Source organism: Ruditapes philippinarum, unplaced genomic scaffold (assembly GCF_026571515.1).
Source record: "Ruditapes philippinarum isolate M1 unplaced genomic scaffold, ASM2657151v2 ctg697_1_1_1_1, whole genome shotgun sequence".
Taxonomy (NCBI): Eukaryota; Metazoa; Mollusca; class Bivalvia; order Venerida; family Veneridae; genus Ruditapes; species Ruditapes philippinarum.
Window position 1 is genome coordinate 189,747 of NW_026859667.1, and position 24,855 is coordinate 214,601.

Sequence of the window (24,855 nt, forward strand, 5' to 3'; positions counted from 1 at the left end):
TTATAATTATGATATAATTAATCAATTATAATTCTAGTGCCACAAATTACTACAAATATCAAAACCAATTCATGCAGTTTATTTGGTTTATATAGAATTTATTTTTAGTTGGATTGTGTAGGAAGCTATATAAGCTAATATAACACACTTTCAAATCGTTCCTGGAACCAACCAGTACTGAGCAATAAGTGTAAAGTTTCTTGCTCAAGATACCAACTGTAAACTAGCCCCTGACAGGATTTGAACCCATGCGGCTAGCGATCATTGAGTCGTTAACCACTCGGCCATGACGCCACTAAAGCAGTTTATTTGTTTCCCTCTGTTTGATATGATCACGGATCACAGGACCAAATATTATCCTGTACCATCATGTGGTACTAGAAATAATCCCGATGAAAGAATTCATTAGTATAATCAAATAAGGTTATATCCCAATCACAGGAAAGCAGATTGTCGAGAAAATTCTAGAGCTATTTATAACACATCAGAGATGTTGGGTTCTAAAAATAGAAAGTCTGGAAAAGAAAAAGGTCAACTTTTCTAAGCGGACCTGTAGATGAAGTGGTATTAAGAGGTTGGACCTTATTGTTTATGTATTTTATCGTTGACAAATTTCATTTTTTATTTTACAATTACATGAAACCTTTTATCTAAAATTAACATATTTAACTTTTAGAAAAGCTGAAAGCCACTTAATTTAACTCAGAGCAGCAGTCACACTCATTCAAAAATAAACATTTAACTGAGAAAACCACAATAGAGCTAACATAATCATATAACAATAAACAAAATAATCCCTGAAAACAGGACAAGTTACAACCTATTCCTGTCCTTTGGGTATTGAACTATTAAATTGGCAAACAATCAACATTACTATACCCATCAACAGTATGCTATAAAGTTTAATGAACATGTCAAATTGTAAGCCCAAATAGTCACCAAAGATTTTACTACTGAAACAATCTATTCTTGATCTTAATTATGAATATTATGATAAAAGAACATTGAAAGCTTAGGATGAAGAACTGTATATACAAAATTAAGGCAGAAAATGCCAAAATACAAAAGTATATCCAAATGCCTAACTGATATTGAATCAAAAGCTTCCTTCCATTTTCAATTTTCAGGATGTAAACTGAAAATGAAAGGAAGTTTTTGAGGTTTAAAATGGACCAATAATATAATAAGAATGTCTAACAATAACTCACAATTACATTGACAACAGGCAAATCCTGGTCAATACCAAACCACTTGCTTGCAAGACCCAAGAAAAACGATACTGATCAATTTGTTCCTAATTGGGGAGAAAATATATGGATATCTCCTTCACAATGGTATAAACTGTAGACATTTCTATTATCATATATAGATTAACAACATTTTGGCAACTCAAAGTTTAGTTTTTGCCATTTAATTAATATGTAACTTCTCATTTTTTCATAAGTAAAGAAAAGACCTACAATTTTTTCATCAATGAAGGTAAGAAATTCAGTCAGTGTTAAACCATGTTCACAACTCATCCATTTTTTTGGCACATCAAATTTTACATTACTTTTTGGCCTTTAAATAAAAACGTCTTTTTCATTTGTTACCCCGACAGACCCTGCATGAAATGACTTTTAACTATTCACTGACCACAACTATTAAAAGCAGATCTGCATCAAATATGTCACACATTATAAGCACTCAATCCTGACTCGTTCTGTGAGTGGTTATGATACAACTATTTTAACAAAATTCAGAACTCACTTTCAGGGGCAGATAACTCAAAACGTAGGATGGTGACCTTTTTCATCAATTTGTTTCATTCATGATTTGCTTTAAAAGAGGACAATTTTGGAAAAAGTCTATTCTAGTTTAAATTTTGAACTTCACTGAGATCAAAAAGCCTAAGACTTTTCAAATTTAAAATTCATACATAGATCAAGCGAAGCACTTTAAAGAAATATCTGTATTAAACAAAGAAATATACTCAGAAATAAAATTGAAAATCAATTTTTTTGTGTAATTCTTAACCTGTTTGAGTGAAAACCATTGTAATGTTAAGCTTTTCATTTTTGGGTCGACATATTGCCCAATATAAAAAGGATTATTCTGGAGAAACAGGGTAATGGACTGATCTGAAACTTTGTACACAAGTTATTGTCCAGACCTACATGAAACGGTACACAATTTGTGGAAAAATATTTCCAGTCCCGTCATGTCAAGAAATCTAAATGGAGTCCCTTTAAGCCTTTTTGTAGAAATATGCACTTAAATGAACCCACAGAACGTCTTTAACAATTACTGTAGCTAGTCTTATGCTAACACCAACACTTGGGTAAATGAGATATCTTTCTCTAGATATATTTCTCTATTTATCAGATTCTTCAGTGAAAATTCAGCATAATTATAAAAGCAGATGAAAAAGGAAGATTAAATGTAATGGTGCAACTAAACCAATATAACCAACACTTTACTTTCTTGCGGAGAAAACATCAAAATTTCTACTTTACATTCTATCCTACAAATATAACATCATAAAGTGTTAATATTAATTTTTAGAACTGAAACAAAACACAAAAATTTAAACTCCCACTTCAATAGCTGCTTGTCAGCAAAATAACCACAAATTACTGACTCTAAAACCCACGTTATATAACAATACTTCCTACAGAAACATGCTCTAAAATCTACATTGCTTTTACCACAGATACTTCCATTCCTCTTTCTTTAACCCCACTCCCTTTATTTTAAAATTACATGAGTTTAACAGAGACATTTTATCTGAGACAATTTCAACATTTCAAATAATTGGCAATTCTGCTGAAATGTAACATTGACAGATTATATATTATCAATACAGGTTAACATGACTCTTGATGAATTTGAGATATTTTACATGGTTTCCTGGAAACATGATAAGACAAGATACAATTATACCATTATAAATTATTAACCATGCTAAAACCGGTAATCCCTTAAATAAAGTTCTAGGAATTAAACAAGTCTTGTTGAAAGTATGATAAATCCCCCCACCCCCACTCACCTCCCTTACATGTTAATAATCCTGTACATTATGGTTTCTGAATGAGTTGTGAGAGACAAACACCCATTATGAAATAAAATGTGCAATTAACTTTTGTTGTAATGATAAAACTGGACTGTAAATTCTATATTTAATAAAAGTCAAAGGTCAAGGTGACAATTTATGTTTATTATTTAACCCATTACCCGATATACACGCCTTTTAACCCCCCTAGAAAACTTTGGACTTGTGAGAGGCTAAAAATGACCCCAGATTGATCATAAGGTAACGTACTGTAACAAACGCTGAAAAGCATTTGACTCTATCTCAATCCATTGAGAAGTTGCAGCACTTTGAAAAAAAATCAACGCAAAATAGTGATTTTTTGGCAATTTTGAGATGTTCCCTCATTGCCATGGATCAGGAAATTTAAGCCTGGGCATGTTGTTACAAAGGCAATGGTCCAGTCAACATTTGTGCCAAGTTTGATTAGTATTGAAGCAGTTTTTATAGTTTTATAACAATTTGATCTTAATGTAATGGGAGACTTTTCAATGAAAACAGCCATTTTTAACAAAATGCTCATGAAGTAATGGGTAAACTTAATGAAATGAGACTCTGCCATAATCTACTGTACATCAGCAATTTCTTTAAAGAATTGAATTATAATTCAACATTCTCTTCCTGCCTTAACCTGTGATATTAATGACCTTAATATCTGTGACCTTGGTAATTGTGACCTTGACATCTGACCTAAATAGTGGAGGTCATCTTTTAACTTATTGCTATATTTTCACTAGAGTTTGATAAATTCATCAAAACATACTTAAATTACTTAAGTTTTAAATGCTGTTTTTGCTGTGATATCACTCAATAATAATTATTATCAATCTTTTAATTTCACAGTCTCCAAAGACCCTGATAACATCTTATAAATAACTGTGAAGCTCATTTGTTCATCCCTCTTTATGAGAAGAAACTGTAGTGGGGGTTATAAAAGATAAGACTGACATTTTACTTTGTCTGAGACTAAATTTTCCTTATACATTCATTGATCTGAAATCTTCAGTTCAATACAACAATGTATATAATTTCTTATTATCAACACCTATAAGAAAGTGTGTGACAGGCGTTGTCTGGTGTTTCTAAATTTTATCTTCTTCACCAGTGAAACACCTAAGAAGCGTGTCGTTAAAAAAGAGAGAAAACACAACCCATCTCAATGATCCTTATCCACGCTCATTTTTTTAAGTAGGTTTCATCTCTGGAGTGGACAGCTATCAATAATAAATGCTATACTTTGTGTCTTGTAGATGGCCACTAGGGGCTCATTTATCTCACTTAAGGAAGTTAATGCTGTCTGAAATCTTGTGTAAACGTACATTATCCCAAGATGGTCAATTAGTCTAAGACTGGACTAGCACACATTGCGTTTTTTCAGTTTTTTCCGGATTTTAGTTTTTATTGCACTTTTACCAATATTGAAATATATATACAAGGTAAGTGTTTATCAGTAGGCATTTTCAAAAACAAGAGGGCCATGATGGCCCTGAAGTCGCTCACCTGTATATAGGCCCCCGGAGCGGGGCCAGTTTAAACCCCAGGGCTTTTATTTGAACAAACTTGGTAGACACCCATTAGAAGATGTTTCATGCTAAACATCTTAGCTCTAGCTCTTTGGGTTCTTTTCAGTTTTTGCTATACACATATAAGGAAAATCAATGACCCCCTGGGGCGTGGCCAATTTTGACCCCAGGGCTCTTATTTGAACAAACTTAGTAGACATCAATTAGAACATGTTTCATGCTAAATATCTTAGCTCTAGCTCTTTGGGTTCTTTAAAAGAAGATTTTTTAATTTTTTACTATATGCATATAGGGAAAATCAATGACCCCCTGGGGCGGGGCCAATTTTGACCCCAGGGCTTTTATTTGAACAAACTTGGTAGACACCCATTAGAGGATGTTTCATGCTAAATATCTTAGCTATAGGTCTTTGGGTTCTTTGAAAGAAGATTTTTTAAGGTTTTACTATATGCATATAGGGAAAATCAATGACCCCCTAGGGCGGGGCCAATTTTGACCCAAGGGCTTTTATTTGAACAAACTTGGTATAGACACTCACTAGAAGATGTTTCATGCCAAATATCTAAGCTCTAGCTCTTTGGATTTTTTAGAAGAAGATATTTAAAGTTTTTTCTTTTGGTTGCCATGGCAACCAGAGCTCTGCATGGAATTAAATTCTTTGAACAATTTTTAAAGGTGACCACCAAAGGAACATTCCTGTGAAGTTTGGATGAAATTGGCTTAGTGGTTTATGAGGAGATGTCATTTAAAGTAAAAGTTTACGGACGGACGGACGCCTGACGAAAAGCGATCACAAAAGCTCACCCTGTCACTTTGTGACAGGTGAGCTAATAAAATTGGTAAAGAACGGTGAAGCCCTAATTAACCAATTAAAATTGGTAATGCTTACTGATGAACACTAACTTATTTAGTGTTTGACATTAATTTTATAAACACTCAATTTTAATTTTTACTAGACTGATTAATACTTAGCCTATCAACTAAAGTGTTACATTTGAAAGGTGTAAATCATTTTTATTTCAATTTTTAAAGTTGACATAATGTCAGATACTGACACCTTAGACAAATGTTACACTATTCACTCTCTTATAAAAACACTCCTGATTAAACATAGGATTTGCACTGATTTTAATAATGTTTTCAATTTTCTCTCGAGAAATCTCCCATTGCCATTATAAACAAATTTTCAAATCCTCAATTTTTTCAAACAAAGTACATCCCACAGAAACCACATACTCTTATTTTTAACATCTTTTAATTGCAACATTTTGTGTAAAGTATGAAATTAAACAAGAACTTATAAATGTCATGAGAAATGTTATCTCATATATCAGTAAAGTGGATTATAAGATTATAGAGAATAGATTATATCTTACACTAGCAGCTGCTAGAACACACCAGAATTTTTGGTGTGACAGTTACTGAATTCAGTGGAAATTATTTAATACACTTGTTTAACTATATAGAAGTTCCATGAGTCAAACTTCGATTACCGGTAGTCGATCTTCTCAATGTGTCAAAGTAAAATGAAAGTCACGATTTATACCCTATAAACATGCTTTTTTTAAAAAAAACGAAAGAATTTTTCTCATCGTTTGTATACAATAAATTGAGTACAATTCCTTCGATTATTTTGACAGCTTTGATTTCGAGGCATTTTCACATCTTTTCTGACCGCAAAGATTATTTCGGAACAATTTGTATGACAGGTGTTTATTCAACACAGCCGTGTGTTCTAACAGCCTTTGTATGCATTCACATGTGTGATACAATGAATGCTCTAATTGTTATTAATCTAATCAATGCCATAGCTATTTTTGCAAAATAAACAGTTCAAATTAGTTTTGTTGGCAAAACAGTGACCGGGTGTCATGTGAGAATCATAAGAATATATTTACTATAAGCTGGTTTAGTTATCGCACTTTCCTTTTGTTACACCTTTTGTATCTCTCTTATAAGTTTCGAATGCTCGAAATTTTGTCATCAAATTGAGACCGATTCATTAGTCAATGTCCCGATGTGTCGAAGTTTTACAAAAATCCCTTCAACTTCAACTTACTGAAGTTCTTCTGTATATCAATATTATAGTAACAAAATTGCCTATGATTTTAACTGATTATGAGTATCTGCCGGGAGTATGTGAGACCGAGGCTTTATATCTGCGTAACTTCCCTATTTGGCTTTAAATTCCAGTGTAACAGCATGACATTTTATGATGATGAGCTTTGAATCCATACTGCAGGCACATGTATGTCTCTTAAAGGGCAGACAAGATATACACAACAATCAACAAATATATACGGCAGCTATTGTAATCATTATTCCTGATTCTAAACAGACCCCAAGTCCAGTGATACCATCTTTATCAAATTGTAGTCAACATAAAAGATTATATAATGTCTCCGTTGATTATTGTTTTATTATTTTAGCAAGAATACGTCAGACAGAAATAACTTACTTTAAGAAGTCTATATAGTAGAAATGTCCGTGATATATGGCAGGTTTCTTCGCATCCCAGTTTGTAATGTTCTGTATAAAATGCATCTGAAATAATAAAACAATGAATTTCTGATTTAGATAATGCTGTTTAGGTTACAATCAACTTGTATAATTTTTTAAAGGTTTTATACCTAGTTTGTGGTAGTATTTTCATATTTTTGTAGGAAAATGCCAATGGTCTCGTACTGCTTTAAATAAGATTCTGGATTTTCTACCAATTTTTTTCAAGTTTTCCGGATTCTGTACCTGAATTAACTTAGTTTATGTATTATACAGTACAGTTTCTGGAATTGAATTAGTATTCTGAGTATTCTGGATTTTGAGTATTCTGGATTTTGAATTTTGAGTATTCTGGATTTTGAATATTCTGGATTTTGAATTTTGAGTATTCTGGATTTTGAATAATTATTCTGGATTTTGAATGAGTATTCTTGATTTTGAGTATTCTGGATTTTGAATATTCTGAATTTTTAGGATTTTGAATTTTGAGTATTCTTGATTTTGAATTTTGAGTATTTTTGATTTTGAATTTTGAGTATTCTGGATTTTGAATTTTAAGTATTCATGATTTTGAATTTTAAGTATTCTGGATTCTGTATCAATCTCTCTCATGGTTATTATGAATATGTACCATTTGTTATAACATGTTATAACATAATTACAATGTATTGAGATGTAATTGCTCAAATTTTGTCAAACCTTTCTGAAAATCCATTTGAAAATACAATGTAAATTAACATAACCCATTAAGAACCCCCTTATAATTGGCAATTAATAACTTTCAAATTAATTGCCAAGTGAGTAAGTCTGCATTTAGTAATGAAAAAAAAAAACACACAAAAAAACTGTTTTTAATAATAAGATCAATTTTAACATTGTACAATTATAACATTAATACAATTTAATGGCAAAATTATGTAGTGTGCAACAATATTTAACAACTCTCAATTTTCCCTGATTTTAGACAATACAGGCATGATTCATTGCCGCTCTTTTATGATGGGATAATTAATATTCATTAAAACTGTAACGTCTCCAGTACGTCTCATATATGTAATTAATTCATAAAAATTGATGCTGTATTCCAATAACAGCCTCCTAGTTTTTTGTTTGTTTGTTTTCCAGTCCAATAATACAACATTAATGCTATAATTATCATATAACTGGTGTCATTTTTCCTGCTTTTTTGGTCTAATATAACAGTAAAAAGTCAATTTCATGCAACCTTATAAAAGTTGACTGATTTCTGTTTGTTAATGTATGACTAAATACTTCTGCTTAGATTATAAATGCCTGTTGATTGGTATATCTGTCACCTAACACTTAGCTCTCATATTCTAATTACTTCTTTGAGGTTTAATGTATAAATACCTTAAATCATTGAAGTAGAACAAATTAGTTTGGAAATAAACCAAACTTACCCAAAAAAGTACAAAAATGGCAATATTCTGTTAGTTATTGTTTTTAAAGTAAAATCATGATATGATGGCCTGATTACCTCCCTTTGTTCTATCTGTTTCATTTTATTGTTTTTGACACCATCATTTTTTATAACTATAACTATATATGTACCACTTTTTCAGCACTGGTAACCTGAATGCGGACCGTGAGTGCACTGACCAGAATCTGCTGACAATCCCATGGCAACCAATAGTCTGATTATAGTCTGCAATGTCCGCTTTTCTGTCAAACTTGTTCTTAAATTTTCCCTTAAAATCATGAGCAGTCTTAATCAGAAAAAAGATGGGCTAGTCCTTTTAAATATTTAGCATGCTAATAAAAAGTTTTGTTTTTTTCAAAGCTCCTATATCACATTGTTTTAAAAAAAAACCCAAAAAACAGGTATTTTCAGTCATACAAATGAGTATTAAATTTAATTAAATACTGTCAATAACTGAATGAGATGAAGACTGATTGTTTAGTGTGTATTTTATGTCATATTGTGCCAACAATGACAGCTCTACAACCTTGTATTTAATTTACACGAATAATAATGATCAACAAATTAATCAGGCTGGGAGGAACACAAAGACCAGATTTTAATTGTATGCAAACAGAGCGTCTATAAATCATTATCTAATGTAATGAACATCAGCAACAGCTCTTGCACTGAATTTTATTATCCTTCACATTATCATATTGGACTTTCAGGTTATTCTACAAGTAACCTTTTATATAAAGCATTGCTTTGAATGCTTACCTTCGGTACAGCCTAAAGCGCTGGCAATAATTTGAAAATATTGAAATGTGAAATTGAAATGGAGTGAGTTACTTAATCGAAGTTTAACGCAACATTTATATATCAAAGCAGCAGGTGTCAAGTGCCACGTGGCAGCTGTAAAAAGGTGCCCCGTACTTCACTTCAGTGTTGCTATATTTTTCTGGTCCTTTAGGATAATTGAGTCCAGTACTTTTTTTGTTGAGAGTTGTCAGAGTCCCACTTAAGCCGGTGCTAGGGGGCTTGAGGGTTGTTACACTTTTTATAATCTATCATGTACAACCCAATCAAATAATGGTCTGAGGGATCACTTTTTTCCAGGTATTTCAGCACTTTTTACTGATAGCCCGTCTATTGTAGGATCTGAACAGGTTCTCTTACCAGTGCACGATCTTATTTCCCACATGAAACAGAGGTGGGCTATTGCTTGACTTCGATATATCAAACATTATTCATTGCTGTTTTAATGCTGAGCACCAAGCCAGAAGCTGTCAGTACCATTTTTCATGTATATGGTATCTGACATGGCTTGATCTAATAACCTTCTTCAGTCAAAAAAGAGGATATAAATTGTATATGGAATATTAAAAATACATCAGCATTATGCGTCAGTAAAATAGACAATGATGAATTTATTGTAAAATAGACAATGATGAATTTATTGCAATTTACCCAGGGTTTGAAAGTTTTTTTTACACGGTGTCAATATATATTAAGAATTTGGTGCAGATTTATGGTAAATGTTTATGATATAAATACTTATGTAGTTTTATCTTTGCTCTTAATCATGCTCACTTAATATCTGGTTCATTTATTTCCGTAGGATTTTTTGCCACCACGATTCTCACTGAAGTGGCAGAAATGTATTTCAAATGCACACAATTAGATACAAGTTCTTCAGTTAGAAGAACATAATTTGAAAAAGGTATAAGTATATCGTCAGTGAAAGATGGGATCCGGGCTTTAATTCTATGTTGTGGATGGATCAGATTATCCATCCCGAAGAAAGCCGCCCATTGGGCGATAGCCCTGGCTTGCCCATGGGACAGATATTCCTGAACCACAAACAACAGCCAGAAGATAAATAAACAAGAACTGTCGGAGGACAGTAACGCTCGACTATTCTAAAATTTGTCACAAGGGTGTTTCATTGAGTATAAATATGCTTACCTATATGAATACATAAAATTGTACGAAAAGGTACAAACCCTTCAAGTTTCAATACAATCACAGAGAACAAGTGTGTGAAGTTTCAATCCATTCCCTTCAGTAGTTATGGAGATACCAGCTTACACACAAAAACTTAACCACAAATTTATGAATCGAAAAAGGGGGTAATTATGCGAAAAAGTAAATCAGAGTTATGGGACTTGTGCCAATCATCTTAAATAATCACAGAGACCAAGTGTGTGAAGTTTCAATCTATTCCCTTCAGTAGTTATGGAGATACCAGCTTACACGCAAAAACTTAACCAAGAATTTCTAAGATAAAAAAGGGGCATAATTATGCAAAAAAGCAAATCAGAGTTATGGGACTTGTGCCAATCATCTTAGATAATCACAGAGACCAAGTGTGTGAAGTTTCAATCCATTCCCTTCAGTAGTTATGGAGATACCAGCTTACACGCAAAAACTTAACCAAGAATTTCGAAGTCGAACAAGGGGCATAATTATGTAAAAAAGCAAATAAGAGTTATGGGACTTGTGCCAATCATCTAAGATAATCACAGAGAACAAGTGTGTGAAGTTTCAATCCATTCCCTTCAGTAGTTATGGAGATACCAGCTTACATACAAAAACTTAACCACGAATTTCTGCGTCGAAAAAGGGGCATAATTATGTAAAAAAGCAAATTAGAGTTATTGGACTTGTGCCAATCATCTTAGATAATCACAGAGAAAGAGTGTGTGAAGTTTCAATCCATTTCCTTCAGTAGTTATGGAGATACCAGCTTACATACAAAAACTTAACCAAGAATTTCTAAGTCAAAAAAGGGCTATTATTATGTAAAAAAGCAAATCAGAGTTATGGGACTTGTGCCAATCATCTTAGATAATCAAAGAGAACAAGTGTGTGAAGTTTCAATCCATTCCCTTCAGTAGTTATGGAGATACCAGCTTACATACAAAAACTTAACCAAGAATTTCTAAGTCGAAAAAGGGGCATAATTATGTAAAAAAGCAAATCAGAGTTATGGGACTTGTGCCAATCATCTTAGATAATCACAGAGAACAAGTGTGTGAAGTTTCAATCCACTCCCTTCAGTAGTTATGGAGACACCAGCTTACATACAAAAACTTAACCAAGAATTTCTAAGTTGAAAAAGGGGCATAATTATGTAAAAAAGCAAATCAGAGTTATGGGACTTGTGCCAATCATCTTAGATAATCAAAGAGAACAAGTGTGTGAAGTTTCAATCCATTCCCTTCAGTAGTTATGGAGATACCAGCTTACATACAAAAACTTAACCACAGGGATGCCGACACCGACGCCGACAAATGGGTGACTGCATTAGCTCGATTATTCTACGAATAGTCGAGCTAAAAATATAATTCAACTACCAGTCATATTTTTTTCACAATTAAAAATAACAAAAACAAACAAACAAACAAATCCAAACCCAGATTTTGCTGTTATTAAATTAATTACTAACTAAAGTTTATTCAATAATGGACATGTATTAATTTTGCAAGTTAATTCAACAATGAGTTTACCATTTTTATACAGTATAACACGATTTTCTCGGATTGTTTACTAGAGCTTTACATGTGCACAATCTGAAGTGTTCAAAAGCTTTAGCTATTTAAACAGGAAATGTAATGCCTCAATTATCTTCCTGGAGAGACATAAAATCTGTAATAAACCATTGTGTAACTTGAAATGAAATAGATAATGTTCCATCAATTTTAAACTGCTTTATGACAACAAGCATTTAAATTTCACAAGGGGAAATTGCAACAAGCTGTCTCCTGTTGCAGATATTAATCTTGTTCCACACATTCTACAGTGAGAGCTTGATCAGATTTATTTTTTTTCCACATGACAGATAACATTCCCAACTTTACTATCTTTTTTTCCCTTCATTTTTTTCCATGACAGTTGACTGTCAAGGTTAATTGCTTTTAATTGGACCATACAAGAAGTGGGCTAGTGTTTTTTTACTCATGTAAATAACATTATCAGAAACATAAAGCATAATCTGGATTTCAATCATTTCATTGCAGAGTTTTTACTCAGCTCTTTGGGAACATGTCCCAAACCCCAGAATAGGGTATAGTTTAACATTGTTTTAGAAATATTGGGAAAAACTAAGAGCATATTGTACACATGTACATCTAATTAGACAAAAAAATAAAATGAGCAGCGTCACAACAAAACCAACATAATGGGTTTGCGACCAGCATGGATCCAGACCAGCCTGCGCATCCACGCAGTCTGATCAGGATCCAAGCTGCTTGCTATCAGTTTCTCTACTTATAATAGGGTTTGTAAGCGAACAGCATGGATCCTTATCAGACTGAGCGGATGCGCAGGCTGATCTGGATCCATGCTGGTCGCAAAGGCACTATGTTGGTTTTGTCATGACGCGGCTCATATAAGTCAGTGTGAATATGTTGTACATGTATTTATATATCAGCAGATGAATTACACAAAATCAATGGCTGCAAAATTTTTTTTAAAACATTGCCTTGTAAAGTAGATATAGTTAATTAACTTGCACTAATCAACTTTTAACTTTAACGATACAAATTATTCATTACTCAAGGACTTATTTCTAGTTTTAAAGTAAATGTCAGTTTTACTGTCTGCATTGTATTGGAAAGTTGGAAACATCATTTTTTACTAACTAATGAAACAAGTACTAAAATGAAATGTATTTGTCATGTCGTTGATATGTAAAATATTTTAAGCCATATTTGGACCAAACTTTTAACAACATTTTCAGTGACTGAGCTTAAAATTATTTTTTTTGGGCTGTTGATATATAATCTATTAATATTAGATACTACAAAAGTTCAGTAACTCCTCCAAAACTTGACTTAATTCTGACTTGCCTTCAAACATTTTAGAGCATGATCAACCTGCATTTATACCTATTTCAGGCAAATATCAAATTTCAAAATAGATAAAAACAGAATCAGCTGTAAAGAACGCCCAAAACAACAAAATTGAAAATGTTGCAGGCTCGGTTTGATTGAGCCTGTTAATGGACGGTACTGGAAAGTGCTAGTTACCGTTCACGCCCCCTAGCACTGACTTACGTAGAATTCAACATTTAATCATGGTAATGGTGAAATTTTGAATTTAAAAATATCCGTATTACTGTGACAGAAGCATGATGAACGTACCTGATCATTTATAGAAAGCATATGTACATTCCTCGTCGTGTTTACATGTAGAACATGAAATTTGTTAGTGTTGCACAGCTCGTAGGCTATTCCAGCAAATGAGGTACTTCCTGTCTTTGGTACACGGTTATATATCACAATAGTCTCTTCACTGTTAAAATAATCTCCATAAGACTGAAAGTAAAACAAGAAATTATTATAGCTTGACAGTTTTTTCCCTGAATTTTGCAGTTATGAAAATTCTAAAACAGATTATGAGTTACAACAAGAGCTGTCGGTAGGACAGCAACGCTCGACTATTCTTAGTGCTTGATAGTAAAAGAAATGCTTGATAGAGTTACCTCCTCCTGTTTACAGGTTGGGGTCATGATGGTGAACAAGTGTGCAAAGTTTCAAAGCCATATGTCAATGGACTTTGAAAATATTTGAACTATTACAAAAACTTTAACGTAAATTCTAAGTCGAAAAAGGGGCATAATTCTGTCAAAATGCTTGATAGAGTTACCTCCTCCTGTTTACAAGTTGGGGTCATGATGTTGAACAAGTGTGCAAAGTTTCAAAGCCATATGTCAATGGACTTTGAAAAATATTTGAACTATTACAAAAACTTTAACGTAAATTCTAAGTCGAAAAAGGGCATAATTCTGTCAAAATGCTTGATAGAGTTACCTCCTCTTGTCTACAGGTTGGGGTGATGATGGTAAACAAGTGTGCAAAGTTTCAAAGCCATATGTCAATGGACTTTGAAAATATTTGAACTATTACAAAAACTTTAACGTAAATTCTAAGTCGAAAAAGGGGCATAATTCTGTCAAAATGCTTGATAGAGTTACCTCCTCTTGTCTACAGGTTGGAGTCATGATGGTGAACAAGTGTGCAAAGTTTCAAAGCCATATGTCAATGGACTTTGAAAATATTTGAACTATTACAAAAACTTTAACGTAAATTCTAAGTCGAAAAAGGGGCATAATTCTGTCAAAATGTTTGATAGAGTTACCTCCTCCTGTCTACAGGTTGGGGTCATGATGGTGAACAAGTGTGCAAAGTTTCAAAGCCATATGTCTATGGACTTTGAAAATATTTGAACTATTACAAAAACTTTAACATAAGTGGTTACGCCGACGCTCGGGTGACTGCAATAGCTCTACTTATTCTTATCGAATAGTCGAGCTAAAAAAGAAATAGGTGAACATCAACCCATTCTATCTGATTAAGTCTGTTCATACTACTGTTCATGTTGGACAGTAGTCAATGCAGCGTCTCACACACCTAGCACCAGGAAGAGTTCTGACCCTCTCTTACTCACTACCCAGTAATGACTGAGTTTGCAGTTGGAGCGATACTGCTTTAAGAAAGGGGGGACTCCCCACACCCTTCCAATATAAATCTTCCCATGAGAGTCCTGGGGGTCCCAGAAAAATATAGCAAAATAAAAATTAAACTAGAAATGTGTCAAATGCCATTAGGATACAGATGCCAACATATTCCATTGTTTTGTCAGTCTATATATGTAGATGGACAAAACAGCATGACGGTAGAACAAAGGTAAATCTCTATCCCCCAACCAATACCCTAAACTCTGGGCACAAAAATTTTAATTTAGAATATAGAGGATTATTGAATGAATGTAAATTTAATACTAAATATTTTGAATGAGTTGAAAAAAATCTTATTATGTGCGGCCCTGGCGAATATTCTATTTATCGCATATCCTGAGAACAAGAAAAGTTTACAGCTAAAAGGAGTCATTTTTTGTTGATGTGCTATAAGTGTTACACTATAACATAAGTGCACTTTAACAAAACACAAATGACGTCATGTCAAAGTGTCAATACACATGTGTACTATTGTTTTTATTAAATGGCTTTATTACACTCCTGCCCCATAGTTTATGTGATAATTTAATTCATTAAAAAGGTTTAATTTGATTTGTAGTATGCATACAACATTTGACCTTTACATATAACCAGAATTTTTTTTTATATCATATAACAGTGTACCACTCTGAAATGGCAACAGAATTTTATAAGGTCATAACTGTGGCAGAAACATCTTTCTAGTCTCAGGTGGTAGCTATTAATGGAAACAATTTTATCTATGTAAATTCACTACCATATATGAGAAACTCTGAGAGAAAGATTTTCAACATTACATATAGAGGATTTGGAGAAGATACAATGTGATAATTTTCCATTCAAGATGTAACAGTTGCTGGTAAACATAAAGCTTTAACTGTAAACCTTTCTTATTTTAGATATGTGATAAATGAACTATAAATCTATATATTGCCCTGTCTGTCAGTAATCACATAGATCTATATATTCTATGAATCTCACAAAGTACATGTGTACCTAAATTAGAAGTACAATGCAAGAATACCATTACTTTTTAGATGGGTTAAATTTAAGGATACAGTGGTATAATCCCCCAGATAGGAGAAAAATATATCTGTCAAACAAACAATGAGGAGGATGACTACAATCAAAGAACCCCCTGGGAAAACACCAGAAATTATAGTCTGTCTATGATCAACTGTACAATCTTGATAAAATGACAATAATATTTCTATCACATTTTACAATATACCAAAATAAAGAAAAAATGGAAACTATCTGAAAACAAGACCTGAGTCACTCGGTGCAGCCGACAGTGTGCTCCACTTTTTTCTTGGTTCTGGATAGTTCAATTAAATCAACAGAGGAAAGGGGGGGGGGCATAATTCTGCAAACATGCTTAGTTAGCAGACTTACCTGTCTTTGATAGTCAAATAGTCAACACATATTTCAAGTTTGGAGTGAATACTTTTTTTTTTAGAGAAAGGAAATATTCTAAGTTGAAAAGAAAACAAGTAAGTAATTTAGCAAAAACGGTTTTTAGGATTATTTGCCCCTGAAAAATGCATTTCAATTTTCATAGGAAACAAGTAATGGGGCATAACTGAGAAAAAAAAGTAACCTGCTATTAAGAAATTAATTCCAATTCAAAAATGTAACAAACTTGAATTCCATTTTTGAACTGACCTTGGAAGAAAAAAAATGGAAGAATGTTGCCAAAAATAAATTTTAGGATTATCTGAGCCTTTCTGAAATGTTGTTATAATTTGATAGTGAACAATTGTACTGGTACATCAAGTCTGAAGTGCAAAACTTTTATAGTGTCAGAGAAAAATGACCTTAATGAAAAGGTTAACCTGAGGGCTGAAAATCTTAGTTGATAAAGGGACATAACTTTGCATAAAATTAGTTTAGGCCATAATCTGCCCTTTTGAAATGGCTTCCTTTATGACAAAGTGACATAATATGCCCTGCATCCAAGCGTAAATGGTCAGTGTACAGGTAAAAATAAAAACTACTTGACATTTTGCCATAATAAAAATTATAATTGTGTTCAAATTTTATACATGTATTTTACTATGAAAAATTAATCCATGTGACCAAAGGAAATTTCTAGAAATATTGTTCAAAATATATCGAAAGCAAAGATATATAGACAAATACTTCATTCTCGACTTTACATATTGAAATTAATCAAATGACAAAATTGCGTATTTCTCAAAGTTATGACATTAAAATTTAATCAGTCTCAGATCAATATTGTCAAACAATAGTAACTTATTTTATTTCTTTTTATATACAAAAGTAAATTGGTTTCCCTGCATCTATAGTAATGATATAATACCTAGGATTTTACACTTACAAAAATATATAAACACCTGACTTTGATGTATATGCCACAGCATGTTAATTAATATTGCACCTGGAGTTATTTCAATCCTCAAAACAAATTAGTTCACTCCACATACACTTAACTTTTACATCACATTTACTTGCCTACAACAAAGTGAAAATGCAATTTTATGCAAATTAAACTAAAGTCTTTTCTCACTGATACACTCTCAATATAATGAAAATCTAACATTTACTATTTCAATTTATTTCTCATTAATAAGTAAATTACCAAATCATTTGAATGACTGACAAATGGATTAACATTTAAGATAAATACAAATGTATAATTATTTCAAAATGTTGTTATAAATATCTTATTATTTTGTGTGTTGCTAATAATTAAGGCATGATAATAAATTTTTACAGATAAAAAATATCTAGAAATGGTTTAAATATTTATGATAACATGCTAATGTTTGTTTGTCTGGTTTTTATGTCGATTTCTACACATTTTTTTCTTCATTTTTTGGTCAAATCAAGGGGTGGGGGTTTGAGGGTTAAATGTCAGTCTACCTCAAACCTGTTTTCTTTATAACTAAACCAGTGAATATAATTTTCTTAACAAGTTAGTTACTATTAATTCAACAAGATTTCTGAATCATCAGCAGTGACAGACAAATTATCATTAGACTAAAATTGTCCAAGGGAAATTCTCACAGAAAACTCGCCTTTTGCGACCCATGGATAATAAATTTGATGCTCTCCCTTAAATTAAGTGCTAACTGGGCCAAATTTGATTTCCTCCATGATTTGCAAATTAAAGTTTATTAAATTTGCTGTATCTGTGCTATAATTTTAAATATTTCACACAATTACCTTGACCTTTGACCCCAAGAACTAATAATATTTACCTCTGGAATAGATGAACAACACAGACTGTTGTGACCTTCATCAAAAATTACAACAGGTATCACTGTTATCCTATTTATTTCCTATTAAACACTTATTATAATACCTATTAAACACTTATTAAACACTAATTGTTAACATGAACTTTAATTAAACTGAATCAAAACCCTTGATGACACTTAAAATAGGTGTCAATGAAGTGACCCTCAACAGTTAAATTGTAAATGTTGTAAAAACACAGCATATGTTTAATTTAGTTTGAGCATATAACTGTTTTTTATTTGATAATTATAAGACAAAACCTTTGGCTATATGTATCATTGTATTCGAACAACTGTAAGGTCCCTTAGACTTTTAAACAGCATACTGGTCTCAACTGAGTGAATATATGTCCTTGACCTTAGAAGATATAACTCACAATAGATTAATGAAACATGAATACATATCAACATTATAACCATAAACAATGTAACAAAACCTGTCCCCTGACAGCACCTTCCATTTCTCTCATTGATCAATATTATACAAGCAGTAAAGTAAAGTTTGATAACCACATTCACTATGCTGTGTCTTACAAGCCTATACAATTCAATCTGCACCATGATGCAATTGTCATCATTTTCCATTCAATGTACCTATATACTTTTAAATATGTTACTTCCTGTTTGTTTGTTTTTCCAAGAACTTTTGTACAATAAGAGCATATCAAAGTGCATGTACATACAAGTGATTTTAAAATACTTTAAAAGGAAGTGCCAAGATTAATATTTGCTATTTAAGGCCATGGTGACCGTGACCTTTGACCCTGTTACCTTCAAGGTGGTTTGGGTAGTAATGTTCAGTTAAGTATATATATTATTAAATACATGTACTGTGGGTAGTCTGAGTTTGGGGGTTACTGTAGTCAAGGCCACAAGTTCTTAAAATATTTTTTAACCTTTAACTTATACAGCTTTTATTCACTGACTGATGTCTTTCATATTTTGTAGGAATTCCTTGGTTAGTTCTGGAGTTTACTTGGGTCAAGGTCAAAGTTAACAGTGCATAAAATAGATTTTTGCACTGTACTGACTGATCTCTTTCATTTTGCCTTGGGTGGTTATCTAAGTTAGGGTACACCTGGGTCAAGGTCATGGTGGGTAATGGGCTAATACCTCAAGTGGTCTTCTAAGTTTGCTTTAAGTTTGGGTTCATTTTGGTCATGGTTAAGAATTCCGGTGCTCAAAGTAGATTTTTTCACTTTTGCTTACAAAGGCTTTATTTATTGGTGGATCACAGTCTTTCATTTTTGGTACAAAATACCTTTGGTGGTCTTCTATCTTCGGGTTGACTTAGAGGTTACTTGCATCAGGTGCTTAAAATAGATTTTTACACTAATGATGTATTTTGGAACTGTAGGAAAATATCATATGCAGCCTGTAATTTTAAATTTTCTTACAATTATTTTGGATTTCAATTGTAGTATATTAAGTATAAAGAGCTGTTTTGATGGACATCAATCACCTCTTGTCTTATGACATAAACTGCTAATACTTGGTTCATAATTGTTGTGCAGAATACTAGTATATAAGATTAATACCATTTCAGAAGTATTGGTTGGAAAGCATATTTATATATAAGCTATGTATTTACCAATTGTAATGAACATGTATGTGAAATGCTGCAAACTTCAATAACCAATCCCTTATATTAACTATAAATATTGTTATATTCTCCCTATACTGAGATTACATTATCACTAGAAATATTATTCATGATTTATGTGTCAGTTACTGTTAAATTACAGCCCTACAAAACATGTCTGGTTGTATAATATTTCTGTATATAATTTTATTATATTTCAGTGATTGTCTCACAATTTAAGCAGGAAAGAAATTTGAGAAAAAGAATGAAAGATAAGTCTAACATAAAGTTTAGTAAGTCTGCTTACATATCATTTTTTTTATTAATTTTGCTCTTTTTAATTCTATAGCTTCAATAATTCACTTTTGATCTTATATCCCCAGATTTAACCACTGCGTTTAAAAAGGTTAGAATATTCCTTGAAAATTACTAATTTCGAATACTGATTTATACCAGCTTTACTAGTAGAGAAAGACCTCAGGTGCCCTTGTATGCATCATTTCAGGCACAAACTGACACCTGAGTAGAACCATTAACATTCAGTAAGCTATGAAAGAATTCCTGTCAGGATAAGAACCCACACCAGTGAGGGGCAAGTGGTTAAAAGTCAATAACCTTAATCACTCAGCAACAGACGACTTATCAAAATAAAACAGTTATATCATACCTGGTCATAACTTTCAGCAAGGTGACGTCTTGTGTTGCCTGGCAACTGTGACAGCTGGTATTCTGAAAATATGAAAAATAATAAAAATGTTTTTAGATTAAGGATTAATAATTTTTTTTAGATATCATGTATGACCTAATGTTACAAAAATAGTATATCTAATGTTGCATTTACAGTAATAAACATTATATGAGCCGCGTCACGACAAAACCAACATAATGGGTTTGCGATCAGCGTAGTCTGATCAGGATCCATGCTGTTCGCTATCAGTTTCTCTACTTGTAATAGGGTTTGTAAGCGAACAGCATGGATCCTGATCAGACTGCGCTGGCCGCAAACACATTATGTTGGTTTTGTCGTGACGCGGCTCATATAATTTATTATATCAAATCATTTTCTATCAACCTTTCTACTCATCTTATCTATCTTACACGATTCATGACTGTACTACTTTTGTAGAATTGTAACTCCGGTTGGGCAAACACAATGTCTAAATGGTATTGCAAGTAAACCTATTGTAAATGGCAAATAACAAGAATTTCTTGCCTATAAAGCTTTAATAATCAATAGTTCATCAATGATCATAATTTATCATATACTGGTTCAATTACATGAGCAATCACTGACAAAAATAAGAAGAAAAATATATTAATCAATTTTAAATCAAATACAAACAATGCTCAGTCATTGCCTATCTCATCGTTGGATACCCACATCTGCACTATAAACATTTATCAGTTATGTTACATGTAAATCAAGCGTGGGTATCCGACCATGTGCCTATCTGCCATCAGGATGTTTTCTATTTATAGAGGGGGTCATTAATGTACGCTCTTCCCCACATGAACAACAATGACAGGGCTCTCTCTCTCTATCTGTTTCTTTTCTTTTTTTTTGGGGGGGGGGGGACATTTTCTATACATGTACCTCCCTGACACAGGTTTTAGACACAGGACTGCCAATTTTTCAATAAGATAGCATTCCAAGGACTGTCAAACCATGAACCATCACTTCTATCAATCAATTGTTTCCCCTTCTATATCAAGATTATTTATGGACTGCTTCACCTCAAGAAAAGTCTTTACAATCATGCAAATTTCCACTATACATCACTTTTAGCAAAAAATAACCCAGTCATTTTTCATAAGTTTAAGGTTAGGTCTCCTGCCCATGTTACATGTTAACATGAGCTGTCAGAGAAGACAACACTACTCCACTAATTAAATACTGGATGCAATAAACTTTAATGGAAGACAAAACTATGAGAAAAAAAATATATCATGATAAATTATAAATATATTTCTGTATCAGCATCAAGAAAGCACTCAAACACATTATTTTTGCACCACAAAATATGCATGTGACCATGTCAATAAAAGTCAAACAGATATTTCTATGCTCTAATGGAAAAGACAACAATTTGAAATCTGAAGTCAATCAGCCTTCAGTAAACAAAATGATAAGAGCAAAAAGAATTTAAAGTTTTTAAAAGTAAAATTACAATTTCCAGGAGGAAATAACTCTAGAAGTAAAGATGCTAGAGCTGTGACCCTTGTCATGCGTCATGTGAGTAATGACAAAGACCAAGTACCATAGACTCTAGAGTAGATTATGACTAGATCTATATCATTTATATTAAAAATTGAATATATAACAACTTTCAAATAAATTTCAAGTTTGGAGATAATTCTTGAAAAACAGGAGTTATAAGCAATTGCTCAGAATATCAGATGATTGAAATTTTGAATTTTTTTCAATCTTTCAAATCATTTCTGTTCACAAACTTAAATAGTGTGAAACATTACTTACAAATAAAAGTTCATAGCTGACATGCAGAAAAGTCTTCAAATTATGAAATAAGTTACAAACATTTACTGTAGCACATTATGGTAAGACAGTATTATTGAATTTAAAGTAAATCAGGTTTGTAAATTAGCATGATATGAGGGACATTGAAAATGTTTAGTATTTGTGACATATGAGAGCTAATGTTGAATGAAATTTTAAATGAGAATCTAGGTGCTAAAAGACAGTGATGTGTAACAGTGTCTGTCAGGTATTGTCTGTTAAGTTATTATTTACTTGAATTTTAGCGACAATAAATTTTATTAGTATTGGAGAAATTCTTGATCTTAAGTTATGCTGTTTATATTTCAGGTACATTTAACTATTGATACACATCATTGAATGTTATTATGTATATGTTCAGCAGATATTTAATAGCTTACATATTCCATCGTCTAACACTTCTTTCAGGAGGAAAAAAAATCAAAATACTTTGATTTTGTTCCAACTTTTTTTATATTCACTTTTGCAAATTAATATTCATCACTAATTAGTCTCTGTATTGAGATGTGTATTCTTTTTTGCTACCCCATAATATTTGTTGAAGATTTAGAAAAATTGGTAGAAAAACAAATTCATCACCAGGTTGCTGAAAAATGTCTTTCATTATTCGGTAACCCTACGACTGAAAGACAAATCTTAATTCATTCAGCTCGAAAAATTTAAGTCCACAAAGTTTAAATTATCAAAAATACTGCTGAAAAATTCTCCATAAATTGGGGTTTTATCTAATTGAAAGACCCTGGTTTAACATATATTTTTGCCATTTCGGACATTTACTGATTAAATTGTAGTAAAAAAAAATCTGCGAATCAAAGTGGAAGCAATTCAACTTTCGGTTTGAATATCGGCAGTATTACCTGTACTATAAGATGACGTTTTAATTTTAAACAATACATCAACGCAAAGATGAATTGAGATTTTAATCACATACATTAGAAAAAATCAGGAAAAAGAAGAAATTGTAGGCTTAATTCAAGTAGATTGTGATTTTTGGCAGAATTGTGAACATTCTGAAAATTGTGAAAGACTGTTCCTGATTGTAAATAGGTCCGTAATATATGGTACCACTTTTAATTAAGGCAGAGACATAGATAACATATTATCTACATCTCTGTATAAGGAAAAATATCGCTGGAACTTAACACATAAATGTTATAATAATAACTATTCAATAACAACTTTTTTATTTGGACTTATACAGTAATCAATCATTACTGTATAATCACTTAATTAAAGATTTCAGAGATATTATACTTACAAGAATTTTGTACAGACTGTCAACAGTCTTACTAAATAAGGATAAAAGTTGTTTAATCTACAAGTATTGTTTTTTTTTAAAACAATTTTGTATAAATTGATCCCACATTTTGATATACATTCATGAATCACTTTATATAAAGGCCAGAGTGTTCGGTAGACTCTAAAACTAAAGGGTCATTGATCCGCCACACAAAATTTTTAAGGATCAAACCAAAATATTCAAGGGTACGCATATTTTGAGCATCATTGATCTAAATTGATATGTAGTTTATTTAGCAACCACATGTATAAAACATATTTCATAAGGAAAAGTATGTAATATTGTTTTTTGTTTTGCTTTCTTTACAAATTAAGACATTATTCAGCACAGTTAGACCTTTGAGGCTGAGCTTGATATATATTAGAATTGATAAGCATTCTAGCATTTGCTTACTCCAAGTGATCTGGATTTTTGTTTTGATGTCTATCAATTGCACTAAGCTGTAAATTTGGGCTACCACCATTTGAATAAGGAATGTTCCTATTAGCTTCATGATGACATGTACAAAATAATTTACATTGTTCAAGAACAACATTCAATTCTAAACATTAAAATTGTTCTTACCAAGTTTCCCTGAATGTCCTTTTTGTTGAGAAAGTTTAGTGTAAGAAAGTCCTAAGTCAAGCAGGCTTTAAATTGAGCGGTAATGAATTGCTAGTCAACAGCACAATATTTTGAACCTTGAGTTCTGTTTTAACCGGGCAAATAGAAAATTTTACAATATTTAAAGGAAAGCGTCGATAATTAATAATAACAGTAGTCTAAAATTAGCCACCTGCAAAAAAACTCTTCAAACGTTCATTCCTATAAATCGGTAAAATTACAATTTCCGCAGTTCAATCTTCATATAAAAATGTGACATATTGGCACGCATACATAATTACTATTGTTTACCAATTAATGAAAATTATTATGCACATACATTTATACTATGCAATGTATATTGAATAGACAACTTTCAGTTTTACTTCTCACTATCAGATGCAAACCACGAGTGAACCTGTCTACATGTATAATTGGCTTAAACTGCTTAAATGAGGATAATTCTTCATGTCCACTGTGGCTAATTGCTTTGTCAATGCGAAATTCCTGTGTCAGCACTTACTGAAAGTTTCCATGTATCCATCGCAAATTAGTACGGTAAAAAAATGACATGAGAGCTAACTTTATGATGGGTCAGA

The 24,855-nt window shown here is 32.1% G+C and overlaps 1 protein-coding gene across 1 annotated transcript in view; it reads right to left on the reverse strand.

Moving 5' to 3' along the window:
- Window positions 1-24,855, reverse strand: part of LOC132757455 (heparan sulfate 2-O-sulfotransferase 1-like) — a 48,334-nt gene that overhangs the window by 22,541 nt on the left and 938 nt on the right. The window contains exons 2-4 of the mRNA XM_060748735.1: window positions 20,527-20,588; window positions 13,660-13,833; window positions 7,052-7,137 (exon numbers count right to left, since the gene is read on the reverse strand). Coding sequence (XP_060604718.1) covers window positions 7,052-7,137; window positions 13,660-13,833; window positions 20,527-20,588 — 322 coding nt within the window. The remainder of the gene's footprint in view (window positions 1-7,051; window positions 7,138-13,659; window positions 13,834-20,526; window positions 20,589-24,855) is intronic.